The sequence below is a fragment of the Sceloporus undulatus genome, chromosome 6 (genome assembly GCF_019175285.1).
Source record: "Sceloporus undulatus isolate JIND9_A2432 ecotype Alabama chromosome 6, SceUnd_v1.1, whole genome shotgun sequence".
Taxonomy (NCBI): Eukaryota; Metazoa; Chordata; class Lepidosauria; order Squamata; family Phrynosomatidae; genus Sceloporus; species Sceloporus undulatus.
The window spans coordinates 148,601,941-148,621,800 of record NC_056527.1 but is presented as its reverse complement, the minus strand read 5'-3'; the positions used below and the strand labels follow the sequence as shown (position 1 = coordinate 148,621,800).

Below are 19,860 nucleotides of genomic sequence, written 5' to 3'. Positions count from 1 at the left end.
TGCATAGGTTGCACCAGTTTGGGGTGCATCTACACTGTAGAAATAACGCAGTTTGACACCACTTTAAGTGGAATCCTGAGATGTGTAGCTTGGTGAGGGACCAGCACTCTTTGGCAGAGAATGGTAAAGACCTTGCAAAACTACAAATCTCAGGATTCCACTTAATGTGGTGTCAAACTGCATTATTTCTACAGTGTAGATGCATGGTAAGATGGATCAGGCATGAAAATCTTCACAACTTCCATCAACTGTAATACTAAAGTGCTATGTTAGGAGGACGGATATAACACAAGCCTCTCTGGGTAGGGGAGCTTTCAAGGCAAATTGCAACAACATCGCAATACACTTTTGCTTGACCCTTCATGTCAGAGGACGGGGGTTCTTCCCTTTGGTTAGCATTAGTAAAATCAGATATTTTGCACCGGGGAAAAGAAGCATTTAAGAAGGTGGCTTATCCAGGAACAGTCATCAAAAGGCCAAATTTTAAGATGATTCTTTTTCAGAAATAGAATTAGATTTCCGTCAAATGAAATGCAACAGAAGGCATATTTAATTTACACAATTGAGGTCCTGTCTGCACCGGCCAAATAAAACATCCTCTCGCCACGGAGTCTGGATGACGCAGGACCCAATCTTTACTAAAATACAACAGGGAGGTGTTTATGGTGGCATTTTGTCACACTGTGTGGGAAATGTGGTGCATGACCATGTACGCATGCCGGCGGTAAGCAACCCTGAAAGCCACTAGGTGGGTCAATGACTTATGAGGTGCAGGATATTTCAAGAGTAAGATTTTAAGGATGGGATGAACCAGCCCAAAGCTAAGGAGTGTCGCACATCCACGACAGCGGAGCCGAACCAGTAAAGCTCACCATCTCGCGACATCCCCACAGCAAGGCATTTCTGCAACCGACAATGTTGGCACCGATTTCGACTCGTTCGATCGATGAGACAGTTCTTCTGACGGGGACAAGAGTATGTGGCGTTGCTTTGTTGACTCCTCCTGAAAAAACCCTGCAAAGTAATGACAAAATGCAATATTAGTACAGAGGAAAAAAGTCACCGCGCCCCTACTGCAAGCGTTTTGCAATGCAAGTGTTAGCAAGTTTTCTTGTTTATATGGTTTATATAGTTCATGTGGGTTCAAACAATATGCAACTTATTTTGTTCTCCAATAGAGAGCCTTGTGCATGGTTTATCTAGCACCATACATTTAATAACCTATATTACAGTATACCTTTTTGTTTGGTTGGTTGGTTGGTTTTGACATTACAATATTATTCATCACTGCCGGCTTCCAAAGGGACCACATATTATATGCTTAAATGTAAAAGGAATCCTCCGAAGGAGATGTACCATTGAGGATTTATTATTTTTGTAAAATAAATTTTATTATGGAATATACAGACATTGGCTAAAGATACAGGTTGTTGTTGTTGTTGTTAGTAATACTATCCCTTACTTTTCCCAGAACTATATTCAAAGAACAGTACATTTAAAAACATAGAGAAGCGGTACATTAAAATGGGATTAAATGATTACAATATTAAAATAGATGGCTTATTAAATGAATAAAATACAGTACAAAATGATAAAACTGTTTAAAACTGTTTAAAATGACACAACAGGTCGAGCCTCCTTTGTCCAAAACGCCTGGAACCGGAACTATTTTGGATTTCAAATTTATTAATTTTTTTGGCTGCATCTGCACTGCAGAAGTAATCCACTTTGACACCACTTTAACTGCTATGGCTCAAAGCTAGGGAATCATGGAAAATGTAGTTTTGTGAGACATTTAGTCCTCTCTGTCAGAAAACACTGGTGCCACAACTATAATTCCCAGAATTCCCTGGCATTGATCCATGGCAGTTAAAGTGGTATCAAACTGCACTAATTCTGAAGTGCAGATGCAGCCATAGAGTAATACAGAGTCAGAATGCTTCAGAATCCTTTGCTCTGTCATCCCACAAGTGTCTTAACATCTCCAATCAAAACAACCTTTTTTGTGTGTATTGTGTTTTGCTTTTTTTGTTTGTTTTAAGAGCTAAATTCAGAGAGTTTTGCAAAATGCAGAATAAGCGCAGGGGAGCGCAACCCTCCGATCCCTAATTGGCAATTACTAGAATATTGCAAAATGTAATGATACATGGAAACGTGTAAGTGTTCGCCATAAATCATAGGATTATGAATAAGTCTTTGTTGTCGCAGGCTGGTGTGCATCCTTTTTTTTTTCCTGGAGTCTCTGCCATTAGGATGCAACAAGGCAGCTGTCAGCTGTTTTCTTGTAATTAAACAGCCAATGAGCAGTTAATTAAGACATATGTGTATACAGAAGTGGAAGTGGGCATGTTAATGAACTGTAGGAATCAATTCATTAAACGAAAATTGTCAAAAGACCCAATGCTTGCGGAGCAGCTCACGTCTCTGCCGGGCTTGAAAAGCAACGGAGAGCGGAAAGAGAAAACAAATCCAACCACAAAACGCGGATGGACGTTTTCCCCGCTTCCTTTGAGGAGGTAAATTAAACAGATTCCTTTATTCTGATAAGTGCATTCACATTATTATTATTATTATTATTATTATTATTATTATTAAATATTTTATTGAGTTTATAAACAAAAAATATATACAATAAAACAATCATAACAAATCATACAGATGTTCTCATTCACACATCTACTAGGGTTGTTGTGTTGGAGGGAGGGATGGGGGGTTTTATTCTGTATTTTACTGCATTTTGTATTTGTACAGTGCGCCCTTTTTATACGCAGGGGATCCGTTCCGGACTCCCCCCCCATGTAAAAAAAACCCCTGTGTATGTTCGAGTCCCATTGAAAGTAATGGGGCTCGTGCATGGTGCAGCGGCATAGCGGCACACGCCATGGGCGCGCGCCCCATTAAGCTTAATGGGACGCACCACCGCTTGCGCCCCACACACTCCCACAGGCTCCCTTGCAGCTTTCAGTGTATGCTGAAAGCCACGTATAGTGTGCCCATGTATTGCACGGGCGCACTGTATTTCACTTTTATTGTAAGCTGCCTCGATCCAACTGGAGAGGTAGGATATAAATAAAAATTATTATTATTATTATTATTATTATTATTATTATTATTATTATTATCCTCAGTCTATTACAAACGTATAACATACATATAACTTTCTCACCAACATAAATTCCCTTCAGCATTCACTACTTCCATCCCTTCAGTCTCTTGGCGCTTTCTCTCTATTTAAGTTTATGACAATTTTGTTATTTTCTCAATATTTTTGTTCTTCTATGCTGATCTCCATAAAGAATTTTTTCCTGTTTGTATTGATCTTTCTTCTTACAGCATTATAAAGCTTAAGTGCCAAATTTTATCAGTTTTACTGTTAATACACAAGATCACAACATGATAATATGACTCCATTTCTGACTCAACTATAGCAATCCCGACAGACAATAAGTATTTCCCCCTGATTTCCATTCCATTGCATATATCATTCCTGCAACAGTTATTAAATAAAATAATATTCTATCATTCTACCAAGAAAATAGGATTAAATGGTCCCAAAACAGAGGCCATCCAATGGAATTACAACAATGGGAGATAAGATGGAACAAAAGATTAAGATACACAGCATGTCAAGATCTAAGGGAAAACTTCCATAAAGTATATTTAAAGATGGTACCTAACCCCTGAAAAGCTAACCAAGATCACATCCAAAAGCTAACCAAGATGCACTTGGGCTGTATCTACACTGCACAAATAAAGCAGTTTGACACTGTTTAAACTTCCATGGCATAATGCTGTGGAATTCTGGGATATCTGCGAGTCCAAGTAGACCATAAGTTGAACATGAGTCAACAGTGTGATGCGGCAGCTAACAAGGCCAATGTGATTTTAGGCTGCATCAACAGAAGTATAGTGTCTAGATCAAGGGAAGTAATAGTGCCACTGTATTCTGCTCTGGTCAGGCCCCACCTGGAATACTGTGTCCAGTTCTGGGCAAAACAATTCAAACAGGACATTGAGAAACTGGAGCATGTCCAAAGGAGGTCTACCAAAATGGTGAAGTGTCTGGAAACCATGAAGCCCTATGAGGAAAGACTCAGGGAGCTGGGAATGTTTAGCCTGGAGAAGAGAAGGCTAAGAGGTGATATGATAGCCCTGTTTAAATACTTGAAGGGATGTCATATTGAGGAGGGAGCAAGCTTGTTTTCTGCTGCTCCAGAGACTAGGACCTGGAGGAATGGATGCAAGCTGCAGGAAAAGAGATTCCAGCTCAACATTAGGAGGAACTTCCTGACAGCAAGGGCTGTTCAACAGTGGAACACACTCCTTCCTTGGAGAGTAGTGGAGTCTCCTTCCTTAGAGGTCTTTAAACAGAGACTGGATGGCCATCTGTCAGGTATGCTTTGATTGAGAGTTCCTGCATGGCAGAATGGGGTTGGACTGGGTTGCCCTTGGGATCTCTTCCAACTCTACAATTCTAAGATTCTATGATCTCACAAAAATACAAATTTCAGAATGCCATATCATTGAGTTATGGCAGTCACACTGCACTGAAAGTGCGAGAACGGCATTTTCTGCTTGAGATCTCTATTAAAAACTGCCACTCCTCCAGGTCTAAAAGTAGCCCAAGGACTGTGTGCAGCACTGTGCTAGAAATAAGTTGTAAAGGTGTGTTGGAGAGATTCATTTGAAACCAAGGCCAGAGCACCGGGAGCCGAAATACATCAAGGACGCAATATTTCAATTCAAACAGAGGGTGAAAAGTAAATATATCCCATAAATAAGTACTGCTAGGGGTAGAAAGGTTTCCATAATTCCAGACTCGAAGAAGACACAGTTATTTTCTCTATATAATAGATCCATTTACAAGGGGACAACACCCCAATATTGCAGAGTGCGAAAAACTCCTTCAAAGGTTACTGAGATCTTTGTGGCTTCCTGGCCCACATGAAATAAATGCCAAACCTAATTTGTCATGGATAGAATAAGTGTGCTAAAATATTCGTGATTTCTGTTTACTTGGATCACATCTGGGACTAGAATGGATTTAATAAAGCCTGGATGTACCAAGGAATTTGAGGTGTGTCACAGAGAGTAGCAACATCCCAGGTGGGAAGAGGATGGGCTGGTCTCCCTTAGCTTTCATATTTGGGATGAACAGAACTCTCGGCTTTCATTGCTGAAAGTTTTCTCCGCATCCCTCTGCAACTCTTTATCAATGATTTAGATCACTGGTTCCCAGTCTTCTGTCCTCCATTTGTTTTGGACTTCAGATTGCAGAAGCCCCAGCCAACATGTCCAATAGTCAAGTTGGGGACTGAACTGCGAAACATTCAGAGGACCAAAGGTTGGGGGCCACTGCTTTAGATGATGATGGGGAGGGGGTAATCCTTATCAAGTTTGCTAATGGCCCAAATCTGGGAGGCATGGGTAACACAGCAGCCTGATCTACTCCTGTGGGACCATTGGCCTGACTGGGGGTGTTTCAGGTAGCCTGGGGTGACAACCTAAGTTACCTCACTGGAGTGATACCAACGCAATTGATGCCACCACCTCAGCCCCAATTCAATCTGGCAACCCTAGTGTCCATTCAACCAATATTTGGGGGAATAGGGTCATAGAATCAGTGTTAGAAGGGAGCGCTACTCTTGGAAACTGAAGATCCTGGAAAGGACCTGGTCTACCCACCCATGGGTCTGGAGGATACTACCTAGAGGCCACAACCTTCTCCAGGTGATGCCTGGACCTTGTTTAGAGTTGCAAACAAGGCAGGTAGGTTGAAACGACCTGGGACATGGATGGTCCCTCTGGGTGCCTTGGTCCACTAGCCATTAGTGGCAAGCAGACCAAAACCTTTCCCTTCCACAACAGCCCCATCTATTCCTGAGGGACCATTGGCCTGACTGGGGATGTTCCAGGTAGCCTGGGGGTGGCAACATGAGTTATTGCATTGGAGTGACACCAACCCTATTGACATCATGGCCCCTGCTCCAATTCAATATGGCAACCCCGGTGTCCATTCAACCAATATTTGGGGGAATAGGGTCACAGAATCACAGAGTTGAAAGAGACCCCAAGGGCCATCCAACCCCATTCTTCCATGCATCAGACACTATCACAGCACCTCTGAAAGCTGGCCATCCAGCCTTTGTTTTAAAACTCCCAATAAGAAGATTCCACCACGCTCCGAGGCAGCGCCTTCCACTATTGAACAGCTTTTACAATAAAGAAGTTATTCCTAACGTTTAGGTGGAATCTCTTTTCCTGCAGTTTGAATCCATTGCTTCATATCCTAGTCTTTGGGGCAGCAGAGAAAAAGCATCCTCTGTCCTCAGTAGGACATCCCTTCAAATATTTAGATATGGCTTTCATGTCACCTCTTAACCTTCTCTTCCCCAGGAAAAACATACCCAGCTCCTTGGACACTTGTGCTTCCAGAAGAGAATTGAGGTGTAAAATGCCAACATATTTCTCCTTTCTTCATCCCTGGGTTTCACAGAATCATAGAGTTGGAAGGGACCCCAAGCGCCATGCAGTCCAACCCCTTCTGCCATGCAAAAAAACAACAACACACCATCCAAGCCCTTCCTGGGACAGATGGCCATCCAGCCTCAGTTTAAAAACCTCCAAAGGAGGAGACGCCACCATTCTCCAAGGCAGTGTATGTATGTATGGATGGATGAAGTTTTAAGAATGAATACAAAATAGACAAACACCATTTAAGGAACAAAATGCAGCTAAATAGTTTAAAACCTATTGATGGTACCAATTGCATTTGTCCATAACTGTACAAGCAGGGTGCAAAATCAATTTTTTCCATCTAGAACAGGCAGTGTTTTCCCTAACCATATGCATGCATATGCGGCTGGAGGAAGAATACAGTGTACATATGTATGTTTAAAAAGCTTACCTTGCAACCCTCGCAGGTAATGACACCATAATGGATTCCTGATGATTTGTCTCCACAGATCTTGCATGGAATAATTTCAATTTGAGCTGCAACAGAAGCACACCACCCGGTTAATTATATTTTCTTTTAAACACCTTATATAAAAAGCATTCCCCGATCAGCATTTGTACAGTGAAAACTAATAACCTGCTCAACACTTTGCTGCATTAACTATTCATTGCTGAACGGTGAGGGTTTTCTCCCCCGGGGCCTTGTACTAATTTATGGCTGCTTGTTATATAATAGCTTTCAGGTTATTAAAATGGGTCATTTGAGAAGGTGCTAAAAAAACTCACAACGTTGCCAGGTATAGCCTTTCAAAACCAAGAGGCGTTGGATGCAAGAGCACCTACTAGGGCCAAACAAGAAGGGAACCATAGTTCAAGATGAAGCATATAGAAGAAACCCAAAGATATCTAAGGCAGCTTATAAGAAATCCATATAGCAAGCACCTCAACATATCTATGGCGGCTTATAAGAAATCAAAGAAAAAATACTGCCCCATGCCACCCCAATAAAATAATGTCATAAAACCATCACCAGAATACAATAAAAAAGAAGTCCAGATAAAATATCAACAAAGCTAAATTCTACAGCAGATCATGGAGCACAGCAATGTCTTCTTCACCATGGCTTTGGTATACAAGTCATTATGAGTTTGCACCATGTTTTGCAAAAAAACAATGTCACCTTATTCTCAGCTGAGATCAAATAAACCCCACTCTTGATAGAATAAAATAAAAAACATTGTAAATTTCGTGCCGGCATGGTGCATTGCTTTGAGCATTGGACTAGGGCAATGGTTCCCAAACTTTGGTCCTCCAGGTATTTTGGACTTCAATTCCCAGAAGCCCCAGACAGCTTGGCCAACAGTCTGGCATTTTCGGAGCTGAAGTCCAAACCATCTGGAGGACCAAAGTTTGGGAACCACTGGACTAGGGGATCTACACTGCAGAAATAATGCACTTTGACACCACTTTAACTACCACAGCTCCATCCTACACAATCCTGGGATGTGTAGCTTGGTGAGGCAACCCTATCATGGAGTTTTCTTGACAAGATTTGTTCAGAGGGTTTTGCCTTTGGAATCCTCTGAGGCTAAGAGAGTGTGATTTGCCCAAGGTCTCCCAAAGGGTTCCCGTGGCCAAGCAGGGATTCAAACCCTGATCTCCAGCATGTTCTCAATGCTCAGGCCACTATTCCATGCTGGCTTTTCTGTTTGTAGGTACAAGTCCTCTTTTTAAAACAACCTCCTCCTTCCATCAAAAGTCCCTGCATCTCCCCTTTGCAGGTCTGATGACTGCAAAAGTGTTTGCAGGGTATGTTCTTTTAACCATTGATGGGGGAAATCAAAAGTGATTGCTTTCATCTTTGCCATGCAAATAAGCCCTTGTTCATATGCAAACAAGATGCCGTGAGAAACTCATTGTCTGCTGGGAGAGAACATAAAGATTTCCAGCTTTTGTTTGGCTATTATTGAGTAGAGTTATGCACCCGATCTACCCAGCTGAGCTCTTCCAGAAATGAACACAGGGAGCAGAACTGCTTAATCATTTCATTTGCTGTCATTCTAACAACAACAATTTCCAAATTATGCAAAAGAGGACCATTTGCTTCCAGGGAAAATAATGAGGCCTTGACTTTAAATTAGTCAAGATTATCGTTTCAGTTTGCAAGGTGGGGCGAGGTTTGTTTCTGATTCACACGGCTAAAGACGCTTTCTTAAAATTGTGTTATTATTATTATTATTATTAACCTTTATTTATGAAGCGCTGTAAATTTACACAGCGCTGTACATGCAATCTTTCACGGAGGCACACTCATGATGACATTTCTGGGAATCCTTAGATATTGAGGACTCTCTGTTGAAGTTTCTTGTGGGTAAGGAAAAAACTGGCACCATCAGCCACTCACTTTCCTATTTTTCCTTTACTAGAATGAAAGGTGAAAATGAGACTGTGTGGTTATGCCTCTATAGTGTGATGCAGCAGCTAAAAAAGCCAATGCGATCCTAGGCTGCCTCAATAGAAGTATAGTGTCTAGTCTAGATCAAGGGAAGCAATAGTGCCACTCTATTCTGCTCTGGTCAGACCCCACCTGGAATACTATGTTCAGTTCTGGGCATCACAATTTAAAAAGGATACTGAGAAAATGGAGCATGTCCAAAGGAGGGTGACCAAAATGGTGAAGGGTCTGGAAACCATGAAGCCCTATGAGGAAAGGAAGCAGGGTATGTTTAGCCTGGAGAAGAGAAGGTTAAGAGATGATATGAGAGCCCTGTTTAAATATTTGAAGGAGTGTCATATTGAGGAGGGAGCAAGCTTGTTTTCTGCTGCTCCAGAGAATAGGACCCAGAGCAATGAATACAAAGTACAAGAGAAGAGATTCCTCCTAAAGATTAGGAGGAATGTCCTGTTTGTAAGAGTTGTTTGATGGTGGAAGACGCTGCCTCAGAGAATGGCGGAATCTCCTTCTTTGAAGGCTTTTCAACAGAGGCTGGATGGCCATCTTTTGGGAGTGCTTGGATTGTGTCTTCTTGCATGGCAGAATGGGGTTGTACTGGATGCCCTCTGTGGTCCCTTCCACCCTATGATTCTATCCCTCTGTAGCTAGTTGCTCCTGGTAGGGACAAGCAATGTGGAGGGAGACGTTTCATCCTTATCATTAATGCAGGGCAAGGAGATGGGATTATTCAGCAATGGCAGCTTGTTGCAGCTTTTTCCAAGAATGGATGCAATAGGCAGGTGGAGGCTGACCTATGTACAACTCTATGAACCAGACCTTTTGTAAAAGTGCTTCACTATCAGACCCATTTAGGATTAGTGGTTAAACTGTGGCAGGTTCAGAGGAATCCAAAAAGGTACAGCATGTGGTCCTGGGCACACAGTCTTAGTATACAAATGTGAGAAAGTCCGTGGCAACTTCTGGTGGGATCTGAAAAGCCGGAATTGCCATTGAAATCAGAGCTGCACGATCTTTTGACGCTTTCTCTCCAGCCAAAAGAGGGAAAGAACCGATAAATCCAACCGAAAGTTGCAGAGCTCAGTCTCCTGAGTGCAAAACCAGGGCTTTGCCTTGATAGGATTGTGACGTTTTCTTTTGCTTTCGTTCCAGGGCACAACAGCAGCACTGAGCATGTGCTTGGCAACTCCGGTCAGCCAGCCAGTAAGGAACAAGCCAGCGTCTCATGAAATGCTGCAAGACTTGGCTCCAATCCTGGAAAGCACTTAATCATGCACTTCAACTATGCACCTAATTTTATTTACGCTTTCAGCTAATCATATGCTTAAACGGAGGCACTAGGCAGATTGTTATGTAACATGCGCTGGCCGTGCAAGAAAGCAGTGGTGGAATGAGGAACCAAATACCAAAGTGCAACATGATTTGCATCAGGGCCTTCCAGATGCTTCTGGAATTGTTTTGCAATTTCCAGGATCCTTTACCATTGGCTTTGTTGGCTAGGGATGATGGAAGTTGTAGGACCAAAACATCTTGAAGACCATACTTGCTCATTCCTGAACTGCATGAAAAAGCCACCATAATTATTTATATGTACTGTATGTGTGATACACACACACACACACACACACACACACACACACACACACACATATATAAATTCATAGGGTCACCATGATCTGGCATTGACTAGAAGAAACAGTCAGTCCTCTGTATCCACAGATTTTTTTATCCATGGATTCAAGCATTCACGGCTTAAAAACATTTTAAAAATATATAAACTCCATATAGCAAACTTTGATTGCTGTTAATTCTAGGGACAATTTTAAATCAATGGATTGTTTAATAGGTTGTTTTAACTTGTTATATGTTTAATTGTCTTTTTAATGGGGGGAGGGAAGATTGGGTTATATATATGGTGCACTGTTGGGATTTTACATTGTAAGCCACTCCGGTTGTCTTTGTAACAAATAAAAGTTGTTGCTGTTGTTACTATGATTATGATGATTATTATTGATTTTGCCATTTTATATAAGGGAGACCATTTTGCTATGCCATTGTATTTGATGGGACTTGAGCATCTGTGGATTTTGCTATCCATCGGAGGTCCTGGGACCAAACCTCACTGGATAACAAGGGCCCACTGCATATTACAACAACAACACATTTGAGTCCTACCCAAATCCTTGAAACAGCATATAACAGATATATATGTTGTTTCAAGGATGTGGGTAGGACTCAAATGTTGTTGTTGTAATATATCTCCAAGTCAATGTCACCTCATGGCAACCCTATGATAGCATTTTCCGTAACAAGATTGTCATTGCCTTCCTCTAGGGCAGTGGTTCCCAATCTCTGGCCTTCCTGGTGTTTTGGACTTCAGCTCCCAGTATCCAAGACTATTGGCCGAGATTGCTGAGGTTCCAGGGAGCTATAACCATAGAATCATACAATCAGAGAGTTGGAAGAGACCCCAAGGGCCATCCAGTCCAACCCTCTTCTGTCATGCAGGAACTCTCAATCAAACATCCCCATTGAGAGATGGCCATCCAGCCTCTGCTTAAAGACCTCCAAGGAAGGAGCCTCCAAAACACTCCGAGGGAGTTTGTTCTACTGTTGAACAGTCCTTATTGTCAGGAAGTTCCTCCTAATGTTGGGCTGGAATCTCTTTTCTTGGAGCTTGCATCCATTGCTCCATTGTGTCCTGGTCTCTGGAGCAGCAGAAAACAAGCTTGCTCCCTCCTCAATATGACATCCCTTCAAGTATTTAAACAGGGCTATCATATCACCTCTTAACCATCTCTTCTCCAGGCTGAACATCCCCAGCTCCCTAAATCGTTCATCATAGGGCTTCATGGTTTCCAGGCCCTTCTCCTTTTGGAGGTGAAGTCCAAAACACCTGGAGAACCAGAGTTTGGGAATCACTGCTCTAGGGCAATGGTTCCCAACCTGTGGTCCTCCATTTGTTTTGGATTTCATATCCCAGAAGCCCCAGGCTACTTGGCTCACAATCAGGAATTATGGAAGCTGAAGTCCAAAGCATCTGGAAGCCCCAAACTCTGGAACCACTGCTCTAGGGCCAAGAAAGTATAAATTGCTAAACATCAAGGAATCCAAACCCTGGTTATGCCAGGCTGGATCTCCTCAGCCGAACTCCTGACTTACATCCTAACCTAAAGCCTCCTTTGAATAGCAGGATACAAATCCCAGGATTCCATAGTATGCAGCTACAGCACTTAATATGGTGTCTATGCATCACTTTTACAGTGCAGATGCATCCTAAGCCTATTGATTAAACATGCAGCCCTCCATAGTCAGTGACCCTCATACATATGTAGCAGCAGAAACGACAATGGCCCATGTAATGTTCCCTTGGAAGCAATGCAACCAGCTGAATGAAGCAAGGAATTATTTGACTGTACAACAGCCTACTCCCAGTGCATTTTCAGCTCCATTACCTAAATAATTTGCTTTCCAGGGCACCCTAAAGTGATTCATGATGATTCAAGTATGATTCCCTTAAATCATCTGATGCTCACGACAACGTTTTGGTCTTGAGAAGCTCTTAGACACTAGATTCTCCATGTGGAAAGGGGCTTCTCTGAAAAGACGCAAACAATTTCTGGTGCAACTGTCTTTTATCCATGCATAAATATTGTGGGTGTTTAGGAGGCAGCATGATTCAGTTCCTGTGTTAGGGCTGAGAAAGGTAGATAATGCATAAAGTTGACCAGAAGAGAATGATTTCTCGCTAATATGGAGAAAGAGGAGTCCTGGCATTTAAGAAACCTTTTCCCTCGCGGCAAGGTTGTCCATGCGGCTGGTGGCGCATTAACTTCTGGGCTTACGAGGTATTTTCACAGACCGATTGTTCTCCAGCAGCAGAGGCAAACATCTGTTCAAACAGCTTTGGAAAGAATAAGTCCCCAGTCAGAAACACATGTATTAATAATAGCATTTTCTGGCCATTTGCCATTCAGGCAAGGCGAAAAAAATGCATCTCTAAGTATGAAGTATAAGACAGAGCTAGGGGTAGCCATGTTTGCCATAAATAACGTCAAAAATCCACAAAACTTTATTGGCCAACTGAAAATGCACAAAATACAAGTTGCAATCTTTCGAAGCATCACTGCCTTCTCCATCAGTATTTCAAAGTATGAAATATAAAACTTATCTGGTGTATGTTTGCCATGTAGCAAAGTCCAGTCACATCCAAAATCCACAAAACAGGGATTCTTTTTAAGGTCAACCAAAAATGCTTTCGAAGCTCCACTGGCTTCTTCATCCGTCATGAGCCTTACCTGGAATTCCTAAAGCCAAAATATTCCAAAGACCAAAGCCTTTTTCCTGGGTGGCTAAGAGACTGACACCTTTGCTTTCTGATGTTCCGCGCACCCAAATTTTGTTTTGGGCACAAAAATATTTCAAATATTACATAGAAAATGACCTTCAAGCTATGTTTATAAGGTCTATATGAAACACAAAATGAATTCTGTGTTCCTTTTCCAAGATATCTCATGATGGATATGCAAATACTATTCCAAAATCTGTAAAAAGAAAATAAAATCCAAAACCCAAGACCCTTCTAGTCCCCAGCATTTTAGAGAAGGGAGATTCAACCCTGTGCCATCAATTTTTGCATCATGATAAGTGTCAATAGAGAGGTTAAAATGGCAGATGTTGATTCCAGAAGGGATATAACACCAGCAGTAATTAGTTGCTTTTTTTCTCTGTTGCTTTATTTAGACCAGCGGTTCAAAACCTTTGGCCCTCCAGATGTTTTAGACTTTAACTCTTGTCATCTCTGACCGTTCGCCGTGCCGGCTGGGGCTTTGGGGAACCGAAAATGACATTTCTGTTTTTCCAAGGACAAAAGGACTCGGCTCATGGTTGACAGTGCCATAACCGGACGCTTTTGCAGTCTTCCTTTTAAAAGCAATGACATTCTTTGCTTGAAAGACCTGCTGTGTCAAGAAGGTTTCAGCTCCATCGGAAGAGAAAAGTGGTCAGAGCACCAATGATAGAAGAATGGGTGTATCCAGGAGAGGCCATGTTGGTCATATAGCAAAGTACAGCATCATCTACAATCCACAAAACAGGGATACCTTTACTGGGCCAGCCAAAATGCACATTATATATGTTGCAAGATTTCTAGGCTCCACTGGCTTCTTCCTTTGATAATCTATGGTTTTGATGTTGAAAATGATACAAGAGAAAGAAAGAATAAAATATTTTGATGGTATTAATCACAGCCCTGCATTTGGCCCAGATATAGTAGTTGTAGACCTCTGTTCTGATGGAATGGAAGGGTCTTCATGCAAGTGGGGTCTTCCTCCTTCTGGCTATGTTGATACTGGGCAATTCAGTCCAGAAAACAAGGTGTAAATTCCATTAGCAAGACAAAAAGCCACTGCCTTTGAAACCCAGTTTGTCTCCAATCTTTGTTTGAAAGACCTGATATATCAAGAGGGTTTCATTGGAGATCAGCTCCATCGGAAGACAGAAGTGGTCAGAGCACCAATGACAGAAGAACAGATGTATGCAGGGGTAGACAGAGAGGCAGGGTATAAATAAAGTTCATTATTACTATTATTATTATTATTTGTTTTATTCCCCACTCAGCCATGAAATCCACTGGTTGACCTTGGGCAAGTCACACTCTCTCAGCCTCAAGGGAAGGTAATGGCAAACCTCCTCTGAACAAATATTGTCAAGAAAACCCCATAATTGTGTCGCCTTAGGGTTGCTGTAAGTTGGAAAGGTCTTGAAGGCACACAACAACAACAGCAACAACAACAACAGCCAGTGTGGTGCAGAGGTTTGACCACTGGACCATGACTCTGGAGATCTGGGTTTGATTCCCGGCATTTGGCCATGGAAACCCACTGGGTGACCTTGGGCGAGTCACACATTCTCAGAAATACCCCATGATAGGGTCACCTTAAGTTGGAAATGACTTGAAGGCACATGACAACAGCCCACATCCCCTTGACATCCATAGGAAGGGCTGTTGTACCATCTATAGAAACCTCCTAGGTGTGCAGTTTGCCATTTCGGAGCTTGGTTTTATGCCAGAGAAGGCTCTCCATCCCCAATTCTTCTTTGCAGATTCTCAAAAGCACCAATCCATTCATAGCTGCTAGCAAGATGCATTTCAGATACTTTTCACCTGATACTATAAGCGCTCCATTCCATCTCCATCTTTGCTATTACCACTTGCCGGATCTAATCTTTCCAGAACTAATACAAGTGTCAGGCAGCTTATCCAGAGGATGAGACAGGTATGTACTAGCTGAGTGATAACAATCTTCACACTGTCAAGAGCATTGCACGAAAACGGTACAGAGATTCCCACTGAATCAAAACGGCAGGAAGGCGGAAAGGGGGAATTCTGCCCAAGACCATTAGATGTCACTGCAGCCAACAAAGTCCAGGCAGGAAAGGAGAAACTTGATTTTGGGGCAAGCAGATTTATTGCTTTCGCACATCAACACAAACTTGACCCTTGTAAAGAGTTGAAAGACCTGTATCGACTCCTCGAGTCCTTTCAAAAGTTAGGGAAAACAATTGGCATTTCCCCCCAGATGCTATTACAATCTGCCCCACTCCCCCAATTGGAGAACTGGTCCTTGGTATCTGCCAGGACCATATGTGGATGCTCTAGTCCTATTAAATGCAATGGTAAAGTAAAATGGTGCCCCTATTATAAAACGGCAAAGGTTTGCTTTTTGGAATTTGTGTATGTGTTGTGCACATTCAAGTTGTTTCTGATGTATGGTGATCCTATCATGGGGTTATCTTGGCAAGATTACTTATCAAATACATCAGATGAATCTTTTGGGTGCTGCCAAAAACTGATACTGTAATTGTATTTTCATCAACTTCCTTCTAGACTGTGCTAAACTTTCTGTTTCTTGCGTATCTGAAATCTCTCTTTTCAGTCATATAACTTCTTATCATACTCTTTGTGGGTCTTAGCTTGTCATTTGTTTGTATACAGTTGGACCTCCACATTTTGCAGCTTTGACCTTTGTGGATTTGATAATCTACAGTTTTGATGAATGGGTTCTCTTTAGGAATCTCTCAGTCCTCCAACGTAACTTTGCTGGAAGTTGACCACAGAATTGTGCTAGAGTTCCTAGAGAAAACACTAAGATGCCAACCACAGATGCTGGCAAAACGTCAGGAATAAACGCTTCTAGAACATGGCCACATAGCCCGAAAAACCCACAAAAAACTATGGATGCCGGCCGTGAAAGCCTTTGACGTCACTTCTCTAGGCATCTGTAGGTCCTCCAGCGTGATTCTATGGTCAACTCCTGGCAGATGTTGACTACAGAGTTGCACCGGAGGACCTGGAGGTCCCTAGAGAGGTATTCTCTTAGGTAAAAAGAATAGTGCTTTTTTATTTGCAGTTTTCCTGCGTTCACAAGGGTCCTTCACTTCTAACCAAGGCAAATGTGGAGGGACCACTGTAATTTTTGATCTTATCCTCTTATTTTTGTTACATCATTGGTGTGAAGCCTGCACCCACCACACCTCCATTGTGATGCCCCTGCTTTTTCTTTTGCTCTGCTCCCCATTTGCTTCACTTCCCCACTTTCTGTCCTACAAGAATCCAGCTGGATTCCAGTCTGGGAAAAGAGTGGGATAGAAATTCATAGAATCATAGAGTTGGAAGAGACCACAAAGGCCATCCAGTCCAACCCCATTCTCCCATGCAGGAACACACAGTTGGATTCCAGTCTGGGTTCCAGTTCTGGGAAAAGAGTGGGATATTAATAAATATGGTGATGATGGTGATGATGATGATGGTCACCAGGTGCTCCATCCAACAGCTCAGCACGACTCAGTGAATCATCCCATCCATCCCTTAAAGCCAAAAGCTCTTCAAGCAAGGATTTCATCTTACACTTAAGACGGATGCCTTAAGGCTTTGGGAATTCCTGAAAATACGAACGCTCCGACAGGGTTGCCCAGAAGCAAAACCAGAGATAATATTTTTAAAATTTGATCGCCCATAACATTTTATGGAGCTGGTCACATCATATGTTCCAGACAAAGTCAATGTGCTCATAATCATTTTTTAAAAACCTCTGCTGCTTTCCGGTGTCAAAGTGCTTTTCTCTCTCCTATTATTCCCTTGCAGCGCACTTAAACTACTGAAGGGGATTTTTTCCTTTCTTTTTCTCCATTTTTCTCAGCTAACTGCAGGTTGCAGCCAGTAAAGTTAAGCTCCAGCCATTAAAACTGAAGGGAATGTTCAAATCGGAGGAAGCTGAGATGACATCTTGAATCGGATCAGCTCTTAAGTGGAAATGCAGAAGTCTGAGAGAGAGTCAAGTTGTGAAACTGAACCTCTAATGAACCATGAACTTCCGCCAATGAAACAAAGCGGGGGCCACTCCTGAAAGCGAACATGATGCAGAGAAGATGTAAGAGAGAGAAATGAGATGCTCCAATCCCAGGATCATAGAGTTGGAAGAGACCCCAAGGGTCATCCAATCCAACCCCATGTCTTGCAGGAATATACAACCAGTAGCAAACCATAGCTGGGAAATACTCCATCCAGAACACAACTTTGCCATCCTACTACACATTTAGTTTCCTGCAATGGAAAGAAGGACTGATACAAGTGCAAATCCAAGGAGAGCAGGTCCATTAAAATCTGTTAGGCATGACTGATAAATCCATCTGCCATATTGTGACTAGCCACTACCACTACAATATACTAATAATATAATATTATAATATAATATAATAATACAATATAATAATAGCCTCTACAATATTGGGAGGAAGGCTCCCGGTTTTACTTGTATGTTCAAGTTGCAAGTAAACAACAACAACAAAAAGAAAGAGAACACAGAAACGAAACAGAAGAGCAAAGCATTAACGTCGACAAGCTAAAAAAGAATAAGTTAACAACTTAAAAGGTGCAGGACAAGTTAATACTACCAAATGAATTTTGGTCTATGTGTTTGGCTTGTTGATCTAGTTTTATAATTTTTTCATAACCCTTTGCTTTTGTCCTAATGTGGCTCACAATACTAGAGAGAAAGAAAATGGACACACACTCACCCTCCACATGTGTGGCTTTGATTTTTGCAGATTTGAGTATTCACAGATTTTATTAGTATGATCTCTCTAGGAATATCTAGGTCCTCCAGCGCAGCTCTATGGTCAACTTTAACCAAAAGTCACACTGAAGGACCCTAGAGATTCCTAGAGAGAACACCCTGCTAGGTGTTTGTAGTTCCTTCGGTGCAACTCTATGGTCAATGTCTGGCGGATGTTAACCACAGAGTTGCACTGGAGGACCTAGAGATTCCTAGAGAGGTGTTCTTTCAGGTAAAAAAATAGGTGGTTTTTCCACCTTCGCAGGGGTCCTGTACCCCTATCCCCAGTGAATATGGAGGGACAAGTGTAATAATATTCAGTCTAGAGAGCAGTAAAAGTGAATACAGAATAAATTCAATTAAATTCAACTCACACCTCAATATAGAAAGATATCTATATTGATGTCTTCTTAGGATGTAAATATATTTCAACCATTTGTTAAATTTATAAATCAGTTGACATCTATTACTGCTAATAATAATAATAATAATAATAATAATTTATTTTCTTATATCCCACCTTTCTCCCAATATAGGGACTCAGTAACAACAACACTTCATTATTATTATTATTATTATTATTATTATTAAGCTTTATTTACACAGCGCTGTAAATTTACACAGCGCTGTACATACAATTAAAATAGATAAAATAAATCTACCTACAGTGTACATTCTACGCAAAAATAAATAAATAATACATATTAATTCATGTTGAGACTGAATAAAATAGGGCAGACAACTGTTGAAAATAACATCAGATAACAATCATGCAATGCCTGGGAATGCTTCCCTGAACAGTATAGTCTTCAACTCAGTTTTGAAGCTGGTTAAACAGAATGCAATATTGTATTGAACAATAACAGCAATACAATATTGTGCAGGCATAGCCTTAGAAACGTTTAACACCTGGTCATTGCAACCAGGGTTTGAGATGTTAGGTAAACTTGCACCGCATCCCTTTCCAAGTGAGCTAAAGTTAACTTATTTAATACTAACTAAATCTGTTTTAATGCCCGTCTCCAAAATGACAGTGGTCTTGTAATCTGCTTTAGATAAAGAAGTGCCAAGATTAGCGATTACATAAACCCATCGCCAAGCACCGAAACAATAATCAGCTCAACCTTTTTTTCTTTATTTGTGCGCAAAGGCTATTAAAATCAGCTGACTCTTCAAAATCCAATTTAACGTCGCTAAAAAAACCTTTGAGCAGAAGACGCCCGTTTCGAGATTGGGCAAAGGAGGGGTTTGCAAAAAGAACCGCTTTTGTTTCTTCACCCGTTTAGCCTTCAGCCAAGAATTTAATAAAAAACATGGAGAGGAGGGGAAAGAAATACTTAAAAAGAGTAAGCAGGATATTTATCGCTGACGAAATAATACAAGCAAAATCCTCCCCTGTAAAAGCAGGAACAATCATAATAAAAAAGAGCGTAAGTAACTTTTCCATTAAGGGTAAATATTCACTGAGAAGAGGCTTAGGGAAAAAAGCAAACTAGTTTTCATGTTGCCTGGAGGAAGGAAGGGGCTCTTGCAACAAAACAACGTCTACCTCAAACTACTGTAGTTTTGTTTACTCTGTAATATTTTGTATATAGAGAGGAAGTTTGGAGATAGTTTGGAGCCTGAGCCCTGGTTGGAATTTGAAATCTAGTCGTTTATAGTTTTATGTTGCAATGATTTGAGTAGTGGGAGATCAAGGTTCGAATCCCTGATCAGCCATGGAAACCCACTGGGTGAGCATTTACTGGTCTATGACTGTAATAAACAATATCTATCTATCTATCTATCTATCTATCTATCTATCTATCTATCTATCTATCTATCTATCTATCTATC

General features: G+C 41.4%; 1 protein-coding gene across 1 annotated transcript in view; it reads right to left on the bottom strand.

Annotated features, from left to right (window-relative positions):
- RORA (RAR related orphan receptor A) overlaps positions 1 to 19,860 on the bottom strand; it is an 82,629-nt gene that overhangs the window by 9,100 nt on the left and 53,669 nt on the right. The window contains exons 3-4 of the mRNA XM_042473991.1: positions 6,908 to 6,993; positions 873 to 1,014 (exon numbers count right to left, since the gene is read on the bottom strand). Coding sequence (XP_042329925.1) covers positions 873 to 1,014; positions 6,908 to 6,993 — 228 coding nt within the window. The remainder of the gene's footprint in view (positions 1 to 872; positions 1,015 to 6,907; positions 6,994 to 19,860) is intronic.